We start from the raw sequence: 26,610 nt of genomic DNA on the forward strand, positions 1-26,610 counted from the left end.
TATTTTGTTTTGGGTTTTGTTTGTTTCCTTTAAAGGATTTACTCAGTTTCTCTCATTATTTGTTTGTCTTTTCTCTAAGGGATTTTTTTTCACTTCCTCTTTAAGAAGAAGCTCTATCATCTTCATTAAAATTGGCTTTAAGGTCATTTTCATGCTTCGGTTGTGTTGGAATATTCAGGGGATGCTTTCGTAGGATAGCTGGGCTCTGGTGGTGCCATATTACCCTGGCTGTTGATTGTGCTCTTAAACTGGTATCTAGGCACCTGGGTTTAGGATGAGTATATGTATAGGAGCTGATTTCTGAGTTTGTTTTGTTGGGTAGGTATTTTGTTCCTTTGTTTCTGTTTCTTCTTTGGTCTTTCTGGTCTTTGTGTTCTGTATTCTGAGTGGCTGGCTTAACCTCTGGTCCAGCAGGAGTCTCCTTCATTGTTGGGGGCTTGACTTCTGGTACCTAGCATAGCCTTTGGCTCAGCAGTGGATATGTGTTCTTCTGACAGGAGTGTCCTGACCTTGAGCAGTAGGTATCTTCCCCTGTAGAAGTGCTGTGCTTGGTGGGGATGTCAGTGGCTTGGGTTCTGTGGGCTTTGAAGCAAGGGAGTGGGCAGGTTCAGAGGGCAGGCGTGGTTCTTTCCTGTTCTGGATGATGTGGTCTGCACCTAAGCAGCAGATATCTGCTTGAGGTAGGGGTGGGGGCATGGCAGTGGGGATGGGGGTGGTCAGGGGAAGGAGAGGGAGGAAGAGGTCTTTGGCCACCTAACTGAGGGAGTTGGAAGATTCTGAGGGCAGGTGGAGCGCTTCCCTGTTCTGACTCCTTTGGCTCTAAATTTAAATGTCACTTTCCTAAAACAGTTCTTCCTGACTGCCCCAACTGACCAGTCTTCTACCACTTATAGTCATTTGTTTGTTTGTGTTTGAGATTACATCATTTCTCACTTTCCTCTTTCCAACCCCCACCCCATTCTCTTTCAAATTCACAATCTCTATTTTCATTAACTGTTGTTACATTCATGTAACACACACTCACACACACACACACACACACACACACACACACACACACACAGCATCTTCAGTCTGTATGTTACTTGTATGTATGTTTTCCAGGCTGACCACTTGATATTGAATAACAATCAGTGTGTTCTTCCCGGGGGGGGGGGATTATTTCTCCCTCTCTCAGCACTTCCCAGTTGCATATAATTTTTGTGTAGGGTTTAGGCCTCAGAGGCTCTACCCCACAGTCTTATATTTAGACCACAATGCCTTTTTTAAATGTACTATTGTGATTGTTAAGAACTTTAGAAATATTTTACAGAGTTTAGGTGAAAACGAGTCATGAATCCAACAGTCCTCAAACCCTGAAGAGTTCAGAGAATTCTACGCTGCAATGTGGGCACACATCACTGAGAACGAAGATAATGTGTTCCAGGGACAATGTGTTGGCACACTGCTAACATCAAGACTGTCTGTTTTCTTTATCTAAGCACAGCCTAGCACTTTGGCAGTTTGTGATTGCCCATGACTCAGATATTTGTCACAAAACTATATTCTTAAGTTAGTTACTCTTTTTTGGATTTTTGAGACAGGGTTTCTTTGTGCAGCCTTGGCTATCCTAGCACTAGCTCTGTAGACCTTGAACTCACAAAGATCTCGCCTCTGCCTCTGCCTCTGCCTCTGCCTCTGCCTCTGCCTCTGCCTCTGCCTCTGCCTCTGCCTCTGCCTCTGCCTCTGCCTCTGCCTCTGCCTCTGCCTCTGCCTCTGCCTCTGCCTCTGCCTCTGCCTCTGCCTCTGCCTCTGCCTCTGCCTCTGCCTCTGCCTCTGCCTCTGCCTCTGCCTCTGCCTCTGCCTCCCCCAGCGCTAGGATTAAAGGTTTGTGCTACCACCACCTGGATTTAAGTTACTCTTTTAGTGAGTTTATATACAACTTAGCTGCAGGATCATTATGCAAGGGCTAAAATATGGAGACATCTTCAGGCCAAAGCTATTTTAGTATAACATAATCAAATTATCAATTCAATGTATTATGTCTCTCCCTTTAAGTACCATGGATCAGCAACTACATGCTACTTGGCTTCCCTTGAACATGGCTCAAGGTTAATACCAAGTGAAGGTTTCTCTTCCAATCTTGTCTTCTCAGAAGAAAGGATTTGCTCAAGATGGTTTAAGGGGAAGTTTATTTAACAAGGAAAAACAAGTAATCTGGAGAGAAATGGGATATGCTGTCCTGAAGGAGCCAGGAGCAATGCAGAGAGTTCTGTGTTGTGGATTTTTAAAGAGCCTTGTGAATGTTTCAAGAGGATGGCATAGTCATAGAGTAAAGTAGCCACTTTTCCCTTCTACCTTAGGGAGAACCTAATCTCCTCACTAGAGTATCACTTCCCATTATCTTCAAGAAAGAACCACAAAAGGACAGAAGGGTAAATAACATACCATGATGCAAATAGTATTCTAAAAAGTCAAGGCCATTTAAAATGTTATGCCCATGCTAATGGGTAATAATGAAGACATGCCCTGGAACCTTCGTTTCTGATAGGATGGAGAGGATCTGTTTACGGCTTCAGGAATATTTAACGACAAGGGTGCCTTCTAACTGTCAGGAGACACAGCTTTCAAGGTACAGCGACATTTTCCTTTACCTCAGATTCAGCTAAGCTCCATTCCTACCTGGTATTACATAAAATGTGGTACATCTTCTTATTCATTTTTATTTTTTAAGACAAGTTCTCACTCCATATACTTAGCTTGTTTGCACTCACGGAGACCCACCTGCCTCTGCTTCCTGGGTGCTGAGATTCATGACACAGGCCACCATACATCTATTTTAAACTTATTAATTATAGAAAAGTCTCCTTTCCTATACTCCTCTAGAATTTTTCAGAATAATACAGGTAAATGGATGAATTTTGTGCATCCCAAGAAAACAATCTAGCTGGAATTTAGAGCTGACAGTGACTTAATCTTTATAGAATCTGAAAAACAACCTCATTTACTTTGTTGCTACCTACAGATAACCATGAGCCACTGTCCTATGTTATTCATTACTTTCTGTCATTAGCATCCATGGCCAAATCCTTCCAGTGGCTTGTGGTTCCCCGAAGAGTTACCATTCACTCACAAAGTAATCTCCTATTCACTAGCTGTAGTCATATTCACAGTATAGAAATGTGCCATATGAGCCTCATTACCATCTGGCTTAACAAATGAATATAGTTTGGATTCTAGAGTTTGGGGGTTATTTTGGTTTTGTTTTGAGATTTTTGTTGGTTCGGGTTTTAGGGGGGATTTGTTCAGTTGGTTGGTTGTTTTGGTTTGTATGTTTATGTGTTTTAAGAAACTTAAATGTACCTCGTTAAAAGACAGACTGCTTAGCAATTTTCAGGTAAGACCTGGCACATTGTGTAGTGTGGTGGGGTCAGAAAGAGGGTGTGCTAGATATAGCAAATGATGTCATCATCGATGTAGTGTTCCAGCCACATGGAAACCAGGTCAGACCCAGCCTGCCTGTGTCCTCCACCTACACAGCAACTGGAGCCTCTTACATATGCTTTTGGTCCATTCCTGCTGTGACATCCTTTAAATTGGGAGATTTTTGTCAAGCGTAATATGCTTCTTTCTTGGTCAAATGCAAGATGCATATTTTAGCTAGCTACTCCTCTCTGCCTAGCAGTTTTAAACTGTGAACAATATCTAAGATATACTCATCCAGAAGCAGGCAATTTAAAACAACACGTTTGGACTGCTAATCTTCTGCTTTTAGCATCTTCCATGTGCAAAGGAACTGGGAGCAGAAGTGTGGCGTACAGCACTGAGATGATACTTCATTTCAGTTCACGGTATTCTATTATCACCTTCAGAGCAAAAGGCGCCTGGTGCCTCATAAAACAATGCTGGGCATTAACCACTGCGTGAGAATAGCCTGACTGGGTGTTCACTGAGTGGACAGCTCCCTCCCAGAAGAAAGCAGAAACCAAACTGCAGTTAGTTTTCCACAAGCTAGAGCCTTCCTCCAGATCACTTCGATGAAGCTTTAAGACTCAGGATTTCCAAAAATTTGACTGACAGATCTGCCCCATGCCCCATATTGATGTCATTTGTTTCTAATATTAGCAGCGGAGCATTCCGGGTTCACCTGGGAAAGAGGAGCTTTTATTTTTGAGTCGAACAAGAACAGATACTAAAAATGAACATGGTGAGACTTCCTTCTGGCGTATCTGACACAGATAAAATAGGGAAGCCTGTGCCGCAAGACTATTTTGGATCAAATGAGAAAGGGATTCAAGGTAGTTGGAAATCCAACGACCTTTCAGACACCCTCTGTCCCCTCGCCCAAGACTTCTGAGGAATTAAGAAATAAAATGAAACCTTATACATAATGTCACAAAAGATTATGATGTGCTTATGAAAATTCTCCCTAGGTGACAGAATGGATCCGGGTGATTTGTTACAGTTCAATGTGAGAAATGTACTTAGTTATATAATGATGTAGACATATGCATGAAGAATTAAATGGTATGTTCAAGGCTCATGGGCAACTCTCATACGGGCCAAGTATTTGAGCTTCTGTCAGCTAGGAGAGTTTAAATGGGTCCAAGTAGCTGGCCACTACCATTTTTCTGACTCACATCGATGGGAGGGGTCAGGAAGATGATGCTGGGCCACTTGGTATAACTGCTGTAGTGTTGAGATTCCATGCCCTGAATGAAAGGCAATTTCTTCCATCTTCTCCATCTGCAAAGTGAGAAGCATAGTCATGTATCAAGAGTGATTCATTTATGTGGTACACATCTTGAAAAGATGGAAGGGCAATAAGTTGAATAATTCAGAAACCTCTGAAATATAGAAAATGTCTTTCACTTTAAAATGACCATGTAAGTTTAGTAAGCATTCTCTATAGAAAAAATAAAACACTTGAAGAATGTAATAGAACTAAAGAGTTAAAAGAAACAAAAGCACTGAGGTTCTGGTAGGGCCAGCATTTGTCTGGAATTGAACTTTCCTTTCATTCCACATTTTTCTTTTTCTTTTTAATTTTTTATTAGGTATTTAGCTCATTTACATTTCCAATGCTATACCAAAAGTCCCCCATACCCACCCACCCAACCCTCCACATTTTTCTAAGACATTGATTTTCAGGACGGCTGCCCTCTCTATAAGTAGCAATGGTAAGTGAATAAGTGGCTATTCAGCACTTTGTTTGTGCTGACGATTCCCTCAGTGTAGTCTTCCATCCTTACTGATCATTCATCATCTCACGTCATAGGGAAAATAGGACATCTCTTGCTTAGAAAGCATCTAGTCACACCAACTTGTTGGGTTTTTTTTAATTGGGCAGGAACTCTGGTCTATACAGGCTTAGCCTTAAAGCTGCTTTGTTTTGCTTTGCATTGTTGGTTGTTGATGCTTTGTTCTGTACTATTACTCCTCCATATTATTCTCAATATCACTAAATGGTGTCAAAGTTCCACAGGAAGCCTTGTTTAGATCAGTTTTCTCAAGACAAGATCAGAATGCCCACCCCGTGTTCCCAAAAATTGTTGTGACAGGTCACACTCCACTGATCTGTGCTGGCATGTTAGGCTCTACCTCCTTCCTCCTTGGGAATCTGGGTTCTTTCAAAGTAGAGAGCTGTGCTTTGTTCCCCCTTTATGTCCCAAAGCTTGTCTGGAACATAGTGATCTCTCACTAGTTACTTATTCATCAGCGTTGGATGGCTTACCTGGGAGACTAAGGTATTCACTTACATTTTACTTGTTTTGTTTCACCTTGGATGGTGTGGTTTTTATTCTCCCTGTTAAACTATTTTTGCTCTAGATTCCCATCTTTGTAAAGAAGCAGACTTTCTGACTACAAAGAAAGATCTTACATTATACACCTGATGATTTCTGAAAACTCAAAAGAACAACATCTTAGGATAATTTTTTCCTGAAAGATGCCCAATTACTTTTTTTCCTATCTAGTAGTTCAAAACATGTTTCAAGTATATTTGTCTGCAAGTTGCTTTCCAGTTGCAACTATCTAGTTAATGTGGGAAGACTCAGCACCATATCTGTTAGAGGTCAGGAGGTAGGACTCACCAAACTCCCTGTATTGGCTTTCCATAAAACACTATCATAGTTACTCAGATTCCATCCACATAGCAATGATACTAAATGAATGCCACAGATACCAACATCCCTACTCACTAATGAATAAATCAAACCCCAGACAGCGTCTTCCTAAGGTCACTCTAAGGTTTCACTAAGGAGACAGTGAGTCTTTCAGTTCCACATTATGATAAGTACTTGACTAGCTATAAAGTTACATGTGTCACTTAGGTGACATTTTATAGACAAAAAAGAAGAAGAAGAAAAAAGTCACAGTGCAAAAGTAAAAGTCCTGATTATGAACTCTAGAGAAACCAAAGCAGACACAGTGAGGAGAGCAAACTGGTAAAGCAGTCAGTGTGTCACTCTAGCAAAAGTGGGGAGGGGAGTGTACAGCACGTGGCCAGAATAGGAGATAATTCCCACCCCCATGATACCGTTGCCCACTGAGAACTCTGTGTCTTCTCTGAGAAGCATTAGTGAGAGGACAGAAATGGGTTGATTCTGGATTTCCAGCCAGACTGTAGGTAAATGAATGAGCTCCTGGTTCCAACACTACACAAAATATAAACCTACGTACATTTTACTTGATGAACTTTGAGCGATGAAAGCAGAAAAAAAATAGAGAGGAAGAAAATAAGACTCTTTCTCTAAAGGGTTATCTGAGCTTCCTGCGATAATTTTATGCAACCAGGTATAAAAGTGTGTTATAGTAGACACAGTTTTGTGTGTGTTCTTCATATGGAAGTAATATTCTATTTTAGAAGTCGGTCAATAAGTCAACATTTATGAAGTGCTTACTCTGTGTCATGTCTGTGATGAATGATTGACAGTTGGCTAGTGAAAAGGGTAAATTCTGTTGCTGTGGAAAAAACTCACATTCTAAAAGAAAAGAGCATGACAGTAAATGTAGAATCAAATTGATAAAGACAATTTAAAATTGAAAAGCTTCATTTTGTGGGGTATGTTTTGTTCCTAGGCTAAGCCTGAGATTTTGAGTTTCTCAATTTCAAAGTGAAATAGCAATGAAAAACAGAATAGTGGTGAAAGAAATTCCAAAGGCACTGGTGGGCATTCCCCTGCCTCAGCTCTTGTCAAGAAAGGTAGCGTTCAGGGTTGTGTGCTGCTTCACATGCACAAATGGTGATAATATATTGCTTTCTTTTTTGTTCTAGGAATCTTGGGAAATCAGGACTCAGAGTTTCATGCTTGGGTCTTGGTAAGTACTCAGGGTGTTATGGGGACAGTGAGGGGGAAGGCATGAGACTGAGGAGATACCAGAAAGTGGTGTGATGTACGTCAGGGCCCTGTCTCAGGAGGACATGGTCCAGCTTTGCCCCCATTTTCCCCCTGAGGAAGGCTTTCCTTGTCCAGCATGCTCATCAACCTGTCTAGGCCCAAGGATTCATCATATTCATGGGATCTTCTACCTCAAGTGGGAAGCCATCTTAGAGTACAAGGACCATGTACCTCTCCTACTTATTTGGTGTGCAAGATATAAATATACACTTATATGCTCGCCTCACCTTGCCTTTGGTTTACCTGAAATTTGTCTATCCTAATTTTCCCTTTGACTAATTTCTTCACTTATTTTCTGATATTGCTATTATTTTATTTGCTTTTTTAAAACCTGCTTCAAATTCTTGATAGCAGACTGAAATAATGCACACACAAAATGTTTTCAATGGAAGGAATCATACTTTGGGAGATGATCCTCTAGACATTTCTCTGAGGCATTATGTTGATTATGCTAGTTGATATGGGAAGACTCATCTTAATTGTGGATGCAACTATTCCATGGCAGCAGGATCTGGAATGAACAAATGGAGATTGGGAATGCTTTGGGGGATGGAGATGTTTATTCCCTGTCATGGTATGGTACTGTGACACAGCCTGTCACACTGTGACTGAAGTCAGGAAGAGGAGAGAGATGTAACGCTCATGTTACCAGAGATGCCCATTCAGACCCAGTGAATGGCCAGTTAAAAGTATCCCAGCAGGCTGAGACTATATCCAAGGGTTCAGGGACCTAGGTGTGGTCCCAAGTATCCAGAACACTGTTTTTTAAGGGCAGAGACCACCTCATCAGCTGTGGGGGAGAGGAGAAGAGGGGAGACTTCACACAGTAAGCAGTTTGAACAGAAGTTAAGATAATCAGCTACTCAGCTGGAGGGGATTTCCACACAAGCAGGCAGCTAAGATCAACCATGAGCTGGAGGAGGATCCAAACAAGCAGCTTTAACAAAAGCTAAGATAAGTCAGCTAGAACATCCTGACGTTTGGCTCCTAGGATAGAGTTGGGTAATTTTCCATGGGATTCTCCACCAAGGAGATCAGATTCTAGTTTAACCTGAAACGGCCTCAGCAAAAAAAAAATACAAATGGAGGAACCTCTGCACCACCCTCATTGTTGTCTCATCCCCCTTCCCCCATCCCTAGCCCTGTCCCCCCCTCCCTGTCTCCTACCCCCATGACTCCCCCTATCACTCACCCCACCCCCAGACTCCCTCCCACCAGGGCTCAGTTCAGTCTCCTCTCTTCACACACATTCAGGGTGGGTGTTCGCTTCTCAATTAAACCTCTCTAGAAATGTTATCGCAAACACACCAGATGGTGCCTCACGTGACTCTCAATCTAGTCAAGTTGACATTGAAGGCTGTCAATCTGACACCCCCAAACATCAATTTTACCTATACCTTCCACCCTCCTCCTGAATGTCTACTCCTCCGAGGCCATTCCACATTGCAAAGTGAGTTGAGCTGCAAGACTCCCCTGATCTTAACAATTCCACCATTGTTCAAAAGTTCAAAGTCCCTGGTAAGATTCAAGGTAGTCATGTAACTGTGATCCCTCATAAGAAAAAGAAAGAAAAAAAGAAAGTTAATACTTCTAATATACCTTAGCACGGAATAAAGATTTTGTTCTAGAAGAGAGAGATGGTGTCAGAGCAAGGAAAAGGTGGGCCAAAGCGAGACTAAAAGTCACCATGGAAAACATTAAATCCTGCATCTCCATAGTGAAAGTCTCAGATGTAAGTTCAAGAGGGACATTGAGATGGGTTGTTAGGAGCAAGGAGTTTTCAGCGTTATTAATGCCTGGACAAGCAGGTGGACAGCAGCCCATGGTTGGGTCTCTGAGGAGGCTGAGGTGCCAAAACCAGAGACAAGCGGCATAGCAGGAATGAGCATCTCTGTCTATAGCTCACTGAGGAAAGGAGTGATTCCCAGCAGGAACCAGGCTATCTGATTCCCAGGCAAGAGGCATGAAAGCTGGCAGAGAGCAGGATGTGTGCCCACTAATGCCCCCTTTACATGAACTCGTTTCCCCCCATGAGAAATCCTGACATCTAGAGGTGTTAACTAGAGATGCACAGACTCAACAGAATTCCTGCCAGACAGAGGAAGGGCTGCTTCTGCTACTGTAGTCTGTGAAGTCTGGTCTGGACCCAGAGGGTCTGCGGCATGGAATCTCGCACATGCGAATGCGTAGCTGGCACCTGGAATGGATGATGGAATCATCTGGACCTCAGTGGCCTTGGGCAGCCCTGCCATTCTAGTGCTGCCACCTGTAGCACATGAGTGGCATCTCACGCACCAGCCTGAAGCCTTTCTCAGCAAATGCCCCCTGTCCTGGTTCCACCAACATCCCAGGTTCTAACTTTGAAACTTTTATTCGGAAGCCTCCAAGGTTCTCCTGGGAGGGAATCTTCGCCTGCTACGTGATGCTTGATCTCTGAGCCTGCTACGTGATGCTTGATCTAAGAGGCTTTCTGGAAGTCTGTTGCAGGCCCCCATGATCCTATCTCCTATATTGCATGTCTGCAAAATCCAGCAGCATCTAGAAGGTGCTGCCAAGTTCTGTGCTGGTTAGAGATGCAGTCTTACCCTTGTCTAACACGGCCAATAGCCACTGGGTGTCATAGTAGCTGCACCAGGAAAAACACTTTCCTAGGGAGTTAGTGGTTTAGGGGAGTAAATCCCTTCAGTAGAGCTCTCATCTCAGGCTCTCTCTTTTCAAACCAATTTGTCTTTTCCTGTGATGGAACCTTCACAGGATACTCTGAGTTCTAGTCCTGGGGAAGAGCTCAAGGTTTGTTAATAGTGCTGATCTCTGGAGCCATTATCGTGGCCTGCTTTCCCTGCCCTTGCCTGTGACTTTAGATTCATTCACATTCATTTCCTTGCTAAACTGCACATTTTTCACGTTTTTTTCTGTTCTCTGTCACTGTAGATATGACTAAAAATACTGAGTAATAACCTTGTTACAGCCTAGATGTAATGATGTCATGAAATTTCCCCCACCAGTTTAGTCCATAATTTTCATTTTCTTTTCCTTTTCCTTTTCCTTCTCCTTCTCCTTCTCCTTCTCCTTCTCCTTCTCCTTCTCCTTCTCCTTCTCCTTCTCCTTCTCCTTCTCCTTTTCCTTTTCTCAAAACATGGAACAACTACATAGTTCTGGCTGTCCTAGAACTCACTATATAGACCAGGCAGGTCTCAGATTCAGAGATCTACCTGCTCCTGCCTCCCATGTGCTGAGATTAAAGGCATGCATGTGCCACTACACATGTCTAGTCTATAACTTTTTAATTCAGCCTTACTCAAGGTTCTGGAAGACTAGAAGAATATAATCAGGTTTTGTTTGTTTGTTTGTCGTTTTGTTTTGCTTTGCTTTATTTTTTGCCAGAATATAACTAACAGAGATGGGTTCCACTTCAGCCCTCAGTACAGTCCTGTTGTTTTCTGAACCTTTACATGCCTATTGTTTGCTGCCCACACTAACATAGCACCCCTCCCCCAGAATAGTTCATTATTCTTTGCTAATAGACCTCTAGTACTTCTGTAGCTTACAGCTTCAAATTCTTCAACATTCTTCCTTTAAACTAGTTCTGAAGGCCTGTAACCAAATGGTCAGTGTTCATATACCAACTCCCTAACCTTTCAGTCTGATCACCTGTATTGGTTACTTTTATCCCTGATGCAGCCAAATATCTGACAAGAAGAAACTTACATGTAGAAAAGGTTGACTTTGGTTCACACTTTGAAGGAAACAACCCATTATGGCACAGGAAGATTGAGGACTGGAGCTGTGCAAGTTTGCTTTCTGTGGCTGTGGTAAAACAACCTGGGGTGATGAGAGAGTTTGTGTGCCTTCCATTCTGAGATCTCAGACCATGGAAGGATACCACCCATATGAAGAGTGGTTCTCTTTCTTCTGTTACATCTGATTGGAAATGCCCTTGCAGACACGTACTCCAGAGGTATCTCCTAGGTGATTTTAGCATCTGCCAATAAGGATTAATTAACCATCCATCCCTAGGGATTTTGTTTTTTTGAGAATGTGCTTATGATAAATCATTATATACTAATGAAAGGAACTACTTAGTAGTGCAAGATTTAAAATATAGTAACTTAAGAAAATGTCCGCTGTGAAGATGGCTCAGCAGGTACAATGTTTGTGACAAAGGAGTGAGGATCAGAATCCATAGTCCCAGAACCAATGTAAAAGCCCTGTGGGCACAGGAGCCTGCCTGCAATCCCAGCTTCAGGGACTGGAGACAAGAAATCCCTGAAGTAAGTTGGCTAGACAGACTAGCCAAAATGTCAAGCGCTGAGATTAATTAGGAGATCCTGCTGCAATACACAAGGTAGAGAGCAACTGGGGATGACGTTTAACATCAACCTCCAACCTTGACATACACACACAAATATGGGAGCCTGCAAAGGGAAATACACCTGCACACATGCAAACATGCCCGCATACCACAAGCACATACATACACTCATGAAAAGAAAATATATCTTAACATGAGACTGAAGGACCACTTTGGCAACAGGACAGGAAAGGAGGATGAAGAAAGGAAACGCACGCATACCACTTATATGTATATTTAGAACAATGATATAAAAAAATTCTGACCAATTATCTTGGAGTTGGTATCTATGGAGAAAATAGTTTGGTCATTAAGCACATAGGTAAGTCAACAAGATCTGGTGATAGTGGCAGATGCTTGTAATCCTAGCACTTGGGAAGTAGAGGCAGGAAGGCCAAATGTTCAAGGTCATCCTCTGCTACTTAGAAATTTTAGAGCCAGACTGGGCTACATGAGACCCTGTCTCAAAAGAAAAGAAAAAGGAGGAGGGTAGCAAGATAGCTCAGTGAGTAAAGGCACCGGGCACAGAGCCTGACAACCTAATTTTTATTCTTGGAACCCACACGGTGGAAGGTGAACCAACTCCCACAAGCTCCATAGGTGTTGACATACATGTATACATATGTACACATACATACATACATACATACATATGTGCATGTATACATACACACATGTGTGTTTGCACACACAATGTGCATATACATGCACACAAATAGGTAAATAACTTTTTAACTTTTTAAAGAAAAAATAAAAAATGTAAAGAAATTCAAACAAAAGGCTGTAACAAACGTAACAGCCCCCAAATGTTAAATATGAGCAGATGGCAGTGCATTTCTGTTTGTCTGCTTGTTTGTTTTTGTTTGCTTGATTGATTGGATTCAACCTATGTAAACCATATGCCTTTAAGTGAGCCTTGAAATGGGTATGATTTAAGAGCAATAGATCAAGATTTTCGAGCCTGGACACAGGGAATAAGATGCTGTGAGAAAGAGGAGAAAGCAAGGCAGCCCTCTAGGTGGTCTGGAGTCAGTCAAAACAAGGTGAACGCCCTGGTGAGGAGATGCTCCTGCATGACGCTTTTGTGCTGCCTCTGTAAAGCAGGAAAGACAAAAGAGAATCACAAAAGGGGTGAAGTAGCAGCCCTAGGTATTCATGAGGCTCCACAGCCCCAGCACCCCTCACACCCCCCTCATACCACCCACACATCCACACATCCACATACCCACACATCCCTGCTGTCAGACCAGGTGAAGTTGGGTTTTCTGATCAAGGCTTGGATGTCAGCTCAGTCACGGCCCATGTTCAACTGAAACTTTGGAAATTAGGCATTGAGACTTCTGGCAATCAAAAGACCTCAAATGACTTTCTGTTGGGATGCATTAAAGGTCATAATTAAAGGTGACAGTATTGACCTTCTCTATGGGAGGAGTGGCTGGAAGCCTCTTGCCTGCCAGGCTTTATTGTGGTAGATGAAGAACATACAGAGAAGGGCAGAATGGAGTGATGATGTAACTAAGAAACAGACGAGACGAATCCCACTCAGGCATTGCAGTAGCTGGGACAGTGTATGGACACACTGCCCCCAGCCATCGTGACCTAATAATGTCAAAAAAAAGTGATAGAAAATGAGTAAATACAGTGTTGAATGACCTCGGGGCTTCTGCAGCACCCAGAGCTTGAGGAAGCTCCTAGGGTAAGTTAGTGAGCTGATGCCCTGCCATTCAGCTCTTCCCAATGGGCCCTACTCTGCCTAACCACAGCCTACTTCTAGTGCATAAGCAGTCCGTCTGTATCACAGGCAGGCAGCATTGGCTTCTTTTTAGTACACTGCACACGTGCAGAATGTACTGCTGGCTCACCTCCCTCTGCCTTTGAGATGCTCATGTGTGCTTAAATATGGTGGTTCCAGGAGAACATGGCATTAAACACTTCACATAGCTAGAGTTATTTTTATGACTTCCTTCATGGTTCCCACTCCTATTGCAAAGGCCACAGTAGCTCACCAAGTATTATGACAATGGTCATAGGCATTCATAAAGTTCCTCCAGATCCTTGCGAGACCGTTTAAAAGCACAATTTCCTTCCACAAAGATTTTAACAATTTTTCTGTACAGTGCAAACAAAAAGAAGTATCAGAAGACTGAAATAGCCACAGAATCTAAGTGACACATGAATATTAAATCCACGAGCGAGTTGTAGGCTTGTCACTCTTCGTGGAAAATTCTAACAAAGCTACGATATATTTGGAGGAAAATTAGTAGGCATTTAATTTTTACAGAATAAGACCTGTATGTGTAGGTGTTGGTGCACTTGTGTGCACAGGGACTTGTGCATGTGAATGCCTTGTGTGGAGGCCAGAAGTCCGTCTCTGGTGTCTTTCTTCAGGAGCCATCCACCTTGTGTCTCTCATTGACTTGGTGTTTGACAAGTAGGTTACACCAGTGGCCAGTGAGCCCCCAGGAATCTACCCAGCTCCACTCCCCAGTGCTGGAATAATAAACACACAGGCCCTGCCCCCAGCCCTTTTACAGGTTCTGGAGGTTGAACTCTGGTCCTTGGATTTACACAGCAAACACTTTATTCACTGAGCTAACTGCCCAGCCCCATACCCAAGTGAATAGTTCATAGATAAAATACTTTTAAGAATTGCTCACAACCTGATGCATCTGAATAAGCATTGCTTCTGGCTACATGCCTTTGCTTGAAAGAGTCCATTAGGACCAAAGACACAATTGAGGGACAGAAATAGCCTGACATTCCACACCACAATTAGAAGAGAACGCAAGAAGAAAAAATCAGAACCCACACTTGGGTAATTAGCAGAACCAGAAACAATTTATAAACATGGCCTTCCTGAAAAGAAATGGCTTGCCATTATGAAAAGACCAGTTCCTTTCAAAAGAAGGAGACAGGTACAGGAAAAATCATCTGACAATTTAACAGAGAAATAGTTACTTCACTGTCTTTGCAAAGGTTCAGCCCACTGCCACTGGCTCCATTATTATTGGCTCCATTGTTTCTGGGCTCATGGTGAGTCTGAACAGCAACAACAGCAGGAAGGAAGAGACTGCTCACCTCATGGTAGATAGGAAATAGAGGGGAATCACATCAGAAGAGGGCCAGGGCAAGATGCAGCCCCAAAAGCATGACTCAGAAGACCTGACCCCCCTCCCAGGCTCCACCTTCCACAATGCGACCACCTCCCATTGGTCTGCTTCTTAACTCATCAACCAGTTAACATCAATCATTAAGATCAAATTGTGCAATAGCCTACATCCCTCAAGACACAATCATCTCTGGAGACACCTGCTCCTCTACACTCAGAGTTGTTCTTTACTAATGCCCCAGGCATCTCTCAATCCAGTCTACCTCAGCCATCATTCTCCCTCAGCAACAGCTTCATTCACATGCAACTGGCAGGTACACACAGCCACCATCAACACCCACTGTCTTGTCTCTATATCCTGCACTTCTGCTTTCTCCGAGCCAGCACCTTTTGATGGTTAGTGTTAATGTCAAGTCAAAAGGATCTAGAATCCTCTAGAAGGCAAATCTCTGTACACACCTGTACAGATTGTAGGAATTATGTACATTGTTAGCCTCTAAGAATGTTCTCTAAAGATCTTGAGAGGAGAGGAGAGGAGAGGAGAGGAGAGGAGAGGAGAGGAGAGGAGAGGAGAGGAGAGGAGAGGAGAGGAGAGGAGAGGAGAGGAGTAATCACAGCTCTCTACTTCCTGATTACAGACTCCATGACTAATTGCCTCAGGCTCCTGCTGCCTTGACTTCCCAGCTATGATGTATTGTACCATGAACTATGAGCTGAAATAAACCCATCTTCCCTTCATTGCTATTGTACCAACAGAAAAGAAACCAAGGCACAGTTGCATCAGACATGAGAGGTCTTGTGGGTGATAGGCAGATTCAGTATGATTTCTGACACAAGCTGGCTTCCATCTAGAAACTGTTAGAACATAAAATGAGTCTTGGAATCCCTGTCCAGCACTGGAGTGAGCAACAATCTTCAGAGCTCCTTGGACATAACCAGAGCCATGATCAGTTTCTACCCAGGATGAGGTATACTTTCACGGTGAGACTTCGAAGTCAGAATGTTACCCAGCAAAGATGTTTTGGTTTTGTAGATGCCTTGAATGATGTCCCTCTGCCTCCTTGTTAATACACTGCCTACAAGATACTATACCATAGCTCCTCTACTGATTGTGCAACATCATGATCACAGTATGTGAGATGAGAGAGAGAGAGAGAGAGAGAGAGAGAGATACAGGTCAAATCAGTGTTCCTTCTAAATTTATGTAGAGATTCTTCTTTAAAACCTTTCACAGCACAGAACTCAAATTCCGGTCAATCATCTTGATCAGCAATACACTTGCGTTCCTTTAACAGTGAAGGAAAAACACTGAGGAGATCATTTGGAGTGTCATCTTCACTTCAAAGTGAGAGCTGTGTCTCTAGGATGCTCAAAGAATGACAGGAACAGATATCTCTGGAAGGGCAGCATAAATGCCTGAGCTGTCCCATTGTGAGTCAGTGTTCCTATACTGTAGGGGGCCCAGCACAAGATAGAAATAAAGTGCCAGATCTTTCTAAGCCTACTGGGTATGAATTAATCAAATGGTTTCCAAAAAACTTGAACAAAATCCTGGATCCAAACAATGCAAAACAGCTTCCAAAAACATTGAAATTTCTAAGCCAGATACTAGAATCTCCAGGTGTATATAGACTTGTATGTTACTTTCAAGAAGTCAAACTATGAGTTCTGCAAGATAGTTCCATTTTTAGGCTGACCTCAGCGTGAAAATTGGCTACCATAGCCCCAAGCCTCATATATCATTGCCTGTGGTATCCTTCCATGAACCAGTTCCTAAAGGATTTCAGACAGCCAAGACCTACTATACCTAGGGATACAGTTTTTTGATAGAGTGTTCCCTAGCATGAATCAGACACTGGGTCAATTCTCAGTACCCCATAACCAGATCTATAGAGATGGACAGTGGTTAAGAGCACACAAATGCCGGGCAGTGGTGGTGCACACCTTTAATCCTTGGGAGGCAGAGGCAGGCGGATTCCTGAGTTCAGGGCTAGCCAGGGCTATACAGAGAAACCCTGTCTCGAAAAAAAAAAAAAAAAAAGAGTACACAAATCACCCAAGGAGCTGAAGGGGTTTGCAACCCCATAGAAGGAACAATAATATGAACCAACCAGTATCTCCAGAGCTTCCTGGTACTAGACCACCAAACAAAGAAAACACATGGTGGGACTCATGGCTCCAGCTGCATGTGTAACAGAGGATGGCCTAGTTGGTCATCAATGGGAGGAGAGGCCCTTGGTCCTGTGAAGGTTATATGCCCAGTATAGGGGACTGCCAGGGCCAGGAAAAGGGAGTGGGTGGGTTGGTGAGCAGGGGAAGTGGGGGAAAGGATAGAGGGTTTTCAGAGGGGAAACTAGGAAAGGGGATAACATTTGAAATGTAAATAAAGAAAAATCTAATTTTTAAAAAAAAAAAAAGATAAAAGGAAAAAAGAAAGAAGAGGACTAATACTTTTTTATGGACTGGACTTCATTGCTGTTAATTCTGGGCCAGGTTACTATGTTAAAGGTCATTGCAAACAATTAACATATCCTCTTGTCCTGTTTTTCTATATAAATGACAAATATCCTGAAAAAAAAGAAGGGTACACAAATCAGTTCCCAGAACCCACATGGCAGCTTACCACTGCTTATAACTGCCCTTCTAGGCAGATTTGATGCCTCTGTCTTTATGGGCACCTACACTCACGTGAACACACTCAAACACAGCCATACATATCTAAAAAAAATAAAATGAATCCTAAAAAAAACAGAACTGGAAGAAGTTTGGGGGTTTGGTTGGTTGGTTGATTGGTTGGTTGGTTGGTTGGTTGGTTGGTTTTGGTTTTTTTCAAGACAGGGTTTCTCTGTGTAGCCCTGGCTGTCCTGGAACTTACTCTGTACACCAGGCTGGCCTCGAACTCAGAAATCCACCTGCCTCTGCCTCCCAAGTGCTGGGATTAAAGGTGTGTGCCACCACTGCCCAGCTCAGGAGGAAGTATTTAAAGCCATGAAACTGCATTCTAATAAGAAATATAAAGGACTCTTTTCTAAAGAAATGAAGCAGTCATAAACACAGAACCACCAAGAAGAGTTAGACCCTTCTAGTCTTATTCAGCTTATGCGCCTTTCTTATGGTGTTAGTAGCCAAGCTCCAACCTGAGGCTTGCTCAGGGTTTAGTGAGTCAGGCCACATTCATCTTCTGCTGCCTCAGTTTGCCTGGAAGACAGTTTCTTGGCTCTCTTATTGTACTTATTTTACTTTTGTTTTATGTGATGGATAATGGCTGCATATATTTCTATGCACCATGGATGTGCAATGCCCATGGAAACAGAAGAAGGCATTAGATCCCCGAGAACTAGAGTTACAGACAGTTGCAAGTGGCCATGTGGATGCTAGGAATCAAACCTGGGTCCTCAGGAATGCTTGAGCCACTTCTTCAGCCCCAGTTTTGGATTTTTAATATATTATTTTTTAATCTTTGAAGTTACAGCTGTTGGAGAAGGTGTGCTCATGGAGTCTGAGGACAGCTGGCAGAGGCAGTTGTCTCCTTCTAACATGCATGACCCAGGAATGAAACTCAGGTCATCAAACTTAAGGGCAAGTGCCTTTCTTGCTGGCCCGTCTAACCACCCCAAGTTTTTGGTACAGTCTTTCCTACATGTTCCCCATAATCTTGAAGTACTGTGAGATTAGTGGCTCATTTACAAATAAAAGACTCATCCTAACACCTGGATAATGAAAACATACAAAGGAGGGTATCCATGAGAGCGAGGCAGAAAATACTGCTAATGTTCATTTTATATTTGACAACTAATTAAAATGAGAAGAGAAAGAGCTGCCCAACATGTAATTATAGAAAGTGGGTGATGAGGTAATGAGCAGAAGCTAAATTAGAGCTGACAGTCAAACCATGGGGCTGCACACAGCGTAGAGCAGGAGCGAGAGGACGGATGACAGGTTTGACTTACCCGGCCGGCCGGCGCACTGAACTCTACCAAGCACTTTCCAGACGTGCCTTCACTCTCCATCTTGGTCTCCGACCTCACCTCCCATTCATATTCACACTGAAGGCTCCACCATGCCTATCAGCCTTCACTCAGAAGAGATTCCCAGTGCTATCTGTATCTTTTCTTGTGAGCTTTCTGAGGCTAGAAGCTGGGTGAGCTGAGTGCATCCTGCCAAGCGGGGAACCCAGGACACTGCAGGTCCTTCCATGTGCATGTGGACTGAATGGCCAATAAACAGATTCTGTGCTGGGATAATAGGATGAAAGGCCACAGGTCTAGGTCCTTACACAGCCAATACTGAAAAGGCCTGGTTTTCAGCTATATTGTCCCCCATGGAACATCCCTGCATATTGAAATGCTGTGTAATGATGGTGATGCTTTTCCATCTGACTTGCTTGCTATTTGATCATCAGTTCAGTCCACATGTCTAGAACAGAAGAGATGCTCAGTGAATGCCTATTTACAGAATACATAATCATGATCAGTGCTCCGAGAGCTATGGGGGTCCTTGGAAATATAAGAATGGATTCAAGGGCTCCCTGTGCAAGGGTGAAGGACGTCACAGAAGACTCTGGAGGAAGAGGACTTATAGGCAAGGGGAGTCAGAAGCAGCCAGGACAAGAAAAGACAGAGAAAAGAGCAATTAAAAATCACACTGTTGGGCTGGAGAGATGGCTCAGCAGTTAAGATCACTGTCTACTCTTTCAGAGGTCCTAAGTTCAATTCCCAGCAACCGCATGGTAGCTCACAACCATCTGTAATGGGATCTGATACCCTTCTTCTGGGTGTCTGAAGACAGCAACAGTGTATTCACATATATAAAATAAACAAATCTTTTTTTAAAAATCACACTGTCACAGTACAGAGGAGTACAGGATGCAGACATGGAACACATGAGGAATTGGCCACTGCTAGGAACTGCCATATTTTGTGTGATAAATAAGAATCTGTCAGTCTGATAAATAAAGATGTGCCTCAGTCAGGGTTTTCTTGCTGCAACGAGACACCATGACCACAGCAACACTTATAAAGGAAAATATTTAATTGTGGCTGGCTTACAGTTTCTGAAGTTTAGTATATTATCATGACAGGAAGCTCAACATACAGGAACATAAGGAACAGCATACAGGCAGACATGGTTCTGAAGAAGAGGCTGAGAGTTCTACATCTTGTTCCAAAGGCAGCAGGAAAAGACTGTGTCCCAATGGCCACAAATTGAGCAAATAAGAGATCTCAAGGCCCACCCCACAGTGACAAGCCATACCTTCTAATAGTGCCCCTTACTATTGTCCAAGCATTCACACAGGAGTCTATGGCGGCCATACCTATTCAAACCACAGCGTGGCACTTTGGTTTTGTGTAGGAGTGGAGTTATTTGTGTGTTTACAATAGGGGCCCACTGTGTAGCTCAGTGTAACTCACAACCCCATGACTAGGTACAGGTGCTAGAAACACAGGCTGTGCCACCTTGTCCCAACTCACAGCATTTTATTTTGGTTGATTTTTCTACATAGTCCTGACTCTTTTCTAGGCTACATTGATGATTTCCAGATCATAAAGTCTTGATCAGAGGTTTCTTGTATGTCCTGTTCCAATTCTCTAAACGACATGGCCCTTGGGCCATGACTAGACACTGGAATATTTTGAGTATGTGTCTTCTTTTCCTACTTATGCCTCCAGAAAATGGAGGCCATAATTAATGCTTGCCATTGATTTTTATCATCTGGCAAGATTTAGAGGGACTTGAGAAGACTTCATAAATATTTCCTAAGTGAAGTGATAAATTTCAGTAAGAGAAGCCTAGAGAGGGAATTATCATGGGGGAGAAAATGATGAGACACAACCTAAGCACAGAATGCCCAGAAGCCATACCAGGAAATACAGAATGCCCAGACGCTATACCAGGAAATACAGAATGCCCAGACGCTATACCAGGAAACTTGTGGTTTTATTATGCGACCCGTAGCCAAGATGATTCAATTCCACTTTGGTCAGATACGCTTTACAAAGCTAATTCCAATCATGGTAGTCAAACGGCAGACAGCAAGGAAAAGAGGGCAGGAAAAGCCAATACGGAGAAGCTTGCAGAGCCAAACACTCTCCGTTTTGTAGCTGTGTAGAAGACTCAAATGTGATGACATGTGAAGTGGCCCCTGTGAGCCTAGCTCTCTACACCATGAGCATGTATGAACACAAGCATAAAATGCAGGTCAGAGTGTGAGGGAAGTAAGGCCCGATGAAAGTATCAATAATGGGAAGGAGAAAGGAAAAAGGAAGCATGTTTTTAGTTTAAAGTATTTTTGATAATTTCATGCCACAGACACTCTGGGTCCCTGGTCTGTGAAGAACGGGATTTTTTAGGCAGATGGACAAAGATTCCGGATGAAAATGACAGACAGATACACGAAAGATGTGTTGAATCTGAATGTATTGTTCTGGTTGAGCTTCAGACTTATATAACAACGAATTATCAGAGGATACAAATCACAAAAAGACAAGATACACTGAAATTCACCAGTTACAGCAGAAAGGAATTTACAGGGACTAATTAAATGTTTACATTAGGGATAACAAGCCCTGCCTAGGATCAGCCTAATGCCAGGCAGAATTTCACACTTTAAGGTTAAAAGCATCAGGGGGTTGTTAACTCTTGACAGGCCTTAAGAGTAATGCGCTATCACAGAGCTCTAAATTCTTAGGTCTAATAAAACTTATCTTGTCTGGAGAGTTTCCCCTTATCAGGGTAGTATATCAACTTATACTTGACATGGAAGTAGCCTGTAGTAAAAGATTTTTATCTCAGTGAGACTTTTAGTCTCTATCTGTAAACAGCTGAGTAAAATGGCAAGTGCTTAATTGTTTACTGAATGGGTTAAGCTCCTTGCTGCTATCTGGAATCTAAGAACACTGGAAAAAGGCTTTAGCTATGTTAGAATACAATCTTAAAAGGCATTTACTATAAGGTAATACTATATAGAGTGCACGTGAATCTATACACTAGATAAATGTGGTGGAAATTTGAATATAATGGGTTAGGGAAAGAGATGCCATAACTCTGGGAGGAAAATTTCCCTGGACTCTTATCCTCGTGAAACAGCTTCCAGGCTTTTCGCCTGACAAACCGATCCAAACTGGAGAGTTGGCTTTCGCCAGAATATCCAGGAGGAGAGTCCTAGAAATTCATTTTCATGAGCAGCTTTTTGGCATTTCTGCCTCACAAGCTGACTCCACCAGAGTGCCCTGACAATTTCATACATTAGCACCATATATACAGCATTTCTTCCCCTCCTTCTCCCTTTCTACTCTTCTTTATCCTTTCCACTCCCTCTCTAACTGAAGTCCTTTTCTTCTTTATTATAGTTATGTACCTATACATATGTATATATAAGAACAACCTTCTGAGTCCATTTAGTTTGCATTTATGTTTAAGCTTGACCACTTGAGATGTCTTTAAAAGCATAAGATACCATAAAAATAGGAAATAGAAAGTGAGAAAATGATGATAAAAATGGTGGTTGAGATGGCTCGGGTGGGCAAAAGCATTTGCCATGCAAGTATGTCAAGCTGGCTTTAATCCCTGAGACCCACATAGTGGAAAAAGAGACTAACTTCCAAAAAAAATTGTCCTCTGACTTCCACACACATGCCTGGTAAGTGCACTCATGCATACAGAGATGCACACACACACACACACACACACACACACACTTTTTAAAGATTCATCATGAAATAAACAAACACTGAAGCATTCAAGACACCCAGATGATACCAACAGTAGTACATGGGAGATAACTAATAACTGTTGGAGTGGTATCTGCAAAGGAACTCAAAGCATAAGAAAGCAAGTAATATGGGCCTGGGAGAGAAAAGTCCCTAGAGGGAGCAGAGGGTGGCACTATTTGCTGTATGTTCGTTTTGTATGTATGAAGCAGGTTCTAAGAAAAGAATTTGAGGGTAAGCAATTTTCTTAGAGATGGTTGGGTTGTCGCTATTTTCATCAGTGGAGAAGTGGAGCAGGAAGGGAGGCCAGCCAAGTATGTAGCTGGATCAGATAGGCCCTGGGGATGAAGGAACCAGTGCAGATAGATGCACGCCATAGGTGAGGAGCTGGCCCTTTGTTGACCAGCAGAGTTGTGGGCATCTGGAAGCTCATGGAGAATTAAGCAGAATAGCAATCCTTTCTGCTCTAGGAAGTTGGTAGATTGTGTAGTAAGAAGCAGAAAGCATTTATAGTTTGTCAGCTTCATTCTTTCCCTATAGAGCTCGGCGTCTGCTATCTGTGGAGGCTGGAAAACAGGTGTGGTAAGGCCAGAAGATTAAGGACAAACAACTTCTAGAAAGGGAGGACTGGTCGTGGGTCCATCTCTACAACCTGTGAATGATTTTCTAGTACAGATCCAGTATCTTTGTTATAGGTAACAAAGAGCCAGATAGTTGACCTATTCACATTTGAGCTTTGCCAGGAAGGTGTCATGAATGACCACTAAAGCCAAGGAGCTGAGGACTGAGCAAGAGAAATTTCTAAGTCATAAACCCACTAGCAGCCTGTTTGATCCTGTCCCAGAAAACAAGAGTGCTGATGCTTTTTTTTTCTAAATCCCATCTTTCTTTTTTTCTACTAAGCTATTTTTACTGTAGTCATTTGCTGCCACTGAGACTTTTGCACTAGTAAAATGAAGGTCAAAGAACCAGAGAGAATGCAAAGGAGTAGTCTAGCCTTATTTTCTGTTGCTGTGATGAGACACTATGACCAAGACAATTTATAGAAAACAATTAATTGAGGACTTGCTTATGGTTTTTGTTAGTCCATTATCCTGACAGGAAGCATGGTGGGAGGAAGGCAGGCATGATGCTGGAGAAGTAGCTTAGAGCTCCATCCTGGTCTGCACTTAGCAGGCAGAGAGAGACACACTGGGCATGGCATGGGCTTTTGAAACTTCAAAGTGCACCCTCAGTAATATACCTCCTCTAACAAGGTCACACCTCCTCCCCCTAATCCTTCCCAAACAGTTCCACTAACTGTGAACTAAATATTCAAATTGAGGGTATGAGACTATTGGTCAAGCTAAAGGCCATACGAGGCATTACAATCTCCAGCTTGGGGTCAAAGCCACTTTCTGCCCTCTCTGCTAAATGGTTCTTCACCTTTATTATGGTTTCTTTTCCTATACTGTGGTTCTCTCATGGATGGATTGAGTACATTCCCATGATGTCCTAATCATCATTTAAAACAGTTGTTGACTGTGGCAAGCTCTATTAAACATACACATATGGGGTAAGAAAGAGGAAGAAGGAGGAGAGAGAGAAAAAGAGAGATGTCTGGACCTTTTCTCCAACTCACTAAACCATGATCCGTCCCTACCAGGAGTGGCTCATTCCCCCAGGTGCTTCTACTTCCTGGGCTGGAGTTGACATTCACTGACCTGGACAAGCGACACCAACCCAGCTTTCCCCTGAGTTGCAATCCTGACTTGCCTGAGTTACTTGCTTATCACTGGCTGGGTAGATGAGGAAGTCTGGCACATCTGAAGGCAATTTGCTTCCCACACAGCATGCAAGAGGCCCAGCCAGAAAGTGGGCATATGTCCTTCTGCTCACCAGTGTGAGAAGCAAATAGGGAACTAGGTATTCATTTTTATTTACCTTTGCTTCCAGCTTTAAAAAAAAAAATCTTTGAACATTGAAGTATCTTTCTAATTTTTCCTATTCATAATGTTCTACCTCAAAATCCATAACAAATAACAACTTTCCCAGAGTTTTTTTCAATTGGGGTTGCCTTTAGAAGTGATATATTCTACTGAGTTGGCCTTTCACTGCAGTCTCTAAAGTAGTATCTTCCTCTAGAACTTCTGTTGTTTCAAATAGTTTCTCTTAGGAGATAAGAAGGGAAGTAACAGTCAGTGACTCCTGGTCATAGCCTGAGTGCTGCTGTGCATATGGTTGAAGCCATCTAACAGTGTGAGCTGTAGAGTCTCCCAGACCAGGCTTTGTAGCCAACCGCAGCACCTGCCAACAAACAAACTCAGATCATAGAGGTCATGATTGATGGACATTGTGTCTATAGAATATATTCACAGTGACTGACTCACTATAAGTTCTTAAAATATCGGTTGGCATAATCATCATCTTATTTCATTCTCACAACTATGCAGTGAGTAAGTATCATTGTCCATTTTAGGCATGAATTAAGTCTCAAGAGTGAATTAATGAATTGTCTGTGGGCATAATTTGAAGTATATCCAAAAGAAAAAATTTAAATATGCCTTTTAGAGTTGTTGTAAAATAAGAAAAAACAATTTTATAATGTGCTGCCTACTAACTGAGGAGAAACTTAATTTGCAAAACTGAATTCCATTACATTGTTGGAGACAGTAATAAAAAGACAAACAGAGCCCCTGTCCTGAGGAAGGGACTGGTAGTACCTCTCCTACCCTTTGAAAGCCATTCTTCATCACAGCAACTGCACGAGACCTGTACAAGATCAGGCCAGCCAACATCCTAGATGGAGTGGAAAGAGGTTCATGAGTCCTCACTCCTAACAGAGGAGCTACTTCAGTATTGGTCTTCTTTAAAGTTGTAACTCTCTCTGGACAGGTCAACCAGTCCTGGGATTATAGGAACAGCACAAATCAGAATCAACACACACAAACACACACACACACACACACACACACACACACACACACCACGAAATAATAACAGTAAAGAGGACAAGACAGGGAGATGGGGTGAATCTGGGAATTGTTATAGGGAAGAGCTTAGAGTAAATATGACCAAAATTCACCGCTTAACATTCTCAAAGAACTAGTAAAATGTGCTTTAAAAGAAACCATCATTATAGTTGTCTGACAAAACCTTCTGTTCTCATAGTGAGTGGTTCCTGTGATTCTTGACCTATCACAAAACTACCAAAAATGGAGCATCATCAGGTAGCTCTCTGTCCTGGTGCTCCCTCTGGGAACACCTCCTTCTTCCCCAGTCAGAGTCACTGGGACCATCAGAAGAAATAGCTGACACCATGCTGCTTTAAGATAGCATATGTTAGTGTTATCCTACCTTGACATTTCCCTGGATCCATGATGACCTCCTAGCCTCCCTTCAGAACATTCTACTGGTGTGCACTTGGGCATGTGACCACTAACTAAAATAATGATGTATTCATTCAGATGAACTCATTTCCAAGCAATGTATTGATAAACAGAGGAGCAGGTAATAAAAAAATTGGTTGAATTGTATCTGTCATTGATCATCTCTTCTCTCCTACTCTTGCTTCATTCATAAGAGACCCCAGGAGAGCATGACAGGTGCCATGTTTTATACTGTCTCTGGGGCTGAATAGTTCACTTGGGAGTCTGTTAAAGAATGTCCCAAGAAGGCCTACATTCTGTGTTTGAGATCAACAAAAGGCTGTTAAAATAAAACTATAATGCTTATGTTCTTTGGTTTCTATTTACCTAAATTCCTGGATTGCTGTCCGTAACATATGCCAGGAAATTTCACTGTTCTACCATGTAATCATGACTGTGCTATTATAATATCATTGTCTCTATGATGAAGCCTGGGTGGGAAAGCTAGAGCTGACAACAGCAGCTTGTCTCTAGAGACCAGGTTTCCAGGAGTTGTTCTGTGCTTCTCTTGGACATAGATTAACTTTTCAAGATAGACTATCATTTGGAAGTACAATGGATTTCCATTAATCAGTCTTCTTGTCACTGAAACCAAAAGCCAAATAGAAACAACTTGAGGGAGGTTGCATTTTGGTTCACAGTTTCAAAGGCGTCA

At 42.5% G+C, this 26,610-nt stretch overlaps 1 protein-coding gene and 2 long non-coding RNA genes across 7 annotated transcripts in view; 1 reads left to right on the top strand and 2 right to left on the bottom strand.

The window, feature by feature from the left end:
* The window catches only part of Kcnab1 (potassium voltage-gated channel, shaker-related subfamily, beta member 1), a 429,014-nt gene that overhangs the window by 310,024 nt on the left and 92,380 nt on the right, over positions 1–26,610 (top strand). For all 4 annotated transcript variants that reach the window (NM_001357358.1, XM_006501057.1, NM_010597.5 and 1 more), the window contains one exon: positions 7,256–7,299. In NM_001357358.1, the coding sequence (NP_001344287.1) occupies positions 7,256–7,299 (44 nt within the window). The remainder of the gene's footprint in view (positions 1–7,255; positions 7,300–26,610) is intronic.
* The window catches only part of A330015K06Rik (RIKEN cDNA A330015K06 gene), a 169,627-nt gene that overhangs the window by 126,177 nt on the left and 16,840 nt on the right, over positions 1–26,610 (bottom strand). Inside the window, exon 3 of the long non-coding RNA NR_126080.1 lies at positions 4,620–4,725. This is a non-coding gene — a long non-coding RNA (RIKEN cDNA A330015K06 gene). The remainder of the gene's footprint in view (positions 1–4,619; positions 4,726–26,610) is intronic.
* Gm52605 lies at positions 12,255–16,978 on the bottom strand. 2 transcript variants are annotated; one of them, XR_003954493.1, is made up of 3 exons: positions 16,951–16,978; positions 12,956–13,329; positions 12,255–12,823 (listed from the first exon to the last, which is right to left on the bottom strand). It is a non-coding gene; the product is annotated as a predicted gene, 52605 (long non-coding RNA). The 2 variants fall into 2 exon arrangements; XR_003954492.1 differs by lacking the exon at positions 16,951–16,978 and having other exon boundaries at positions 12,956–15,416.

Source organism: Mus musculus, chromosome 3 (genome assembly GCF_000001635.26).
Source record: "Mus musculus strain C57BL/6J chromosome 3, GRCm38.p6 C57BL/6J".
Taxonomy (NCBI): Eukaryota; Metazoa; Chordata; class Mammalia; order Rodentia; family Muridae; genus Mus; species Mus musculus.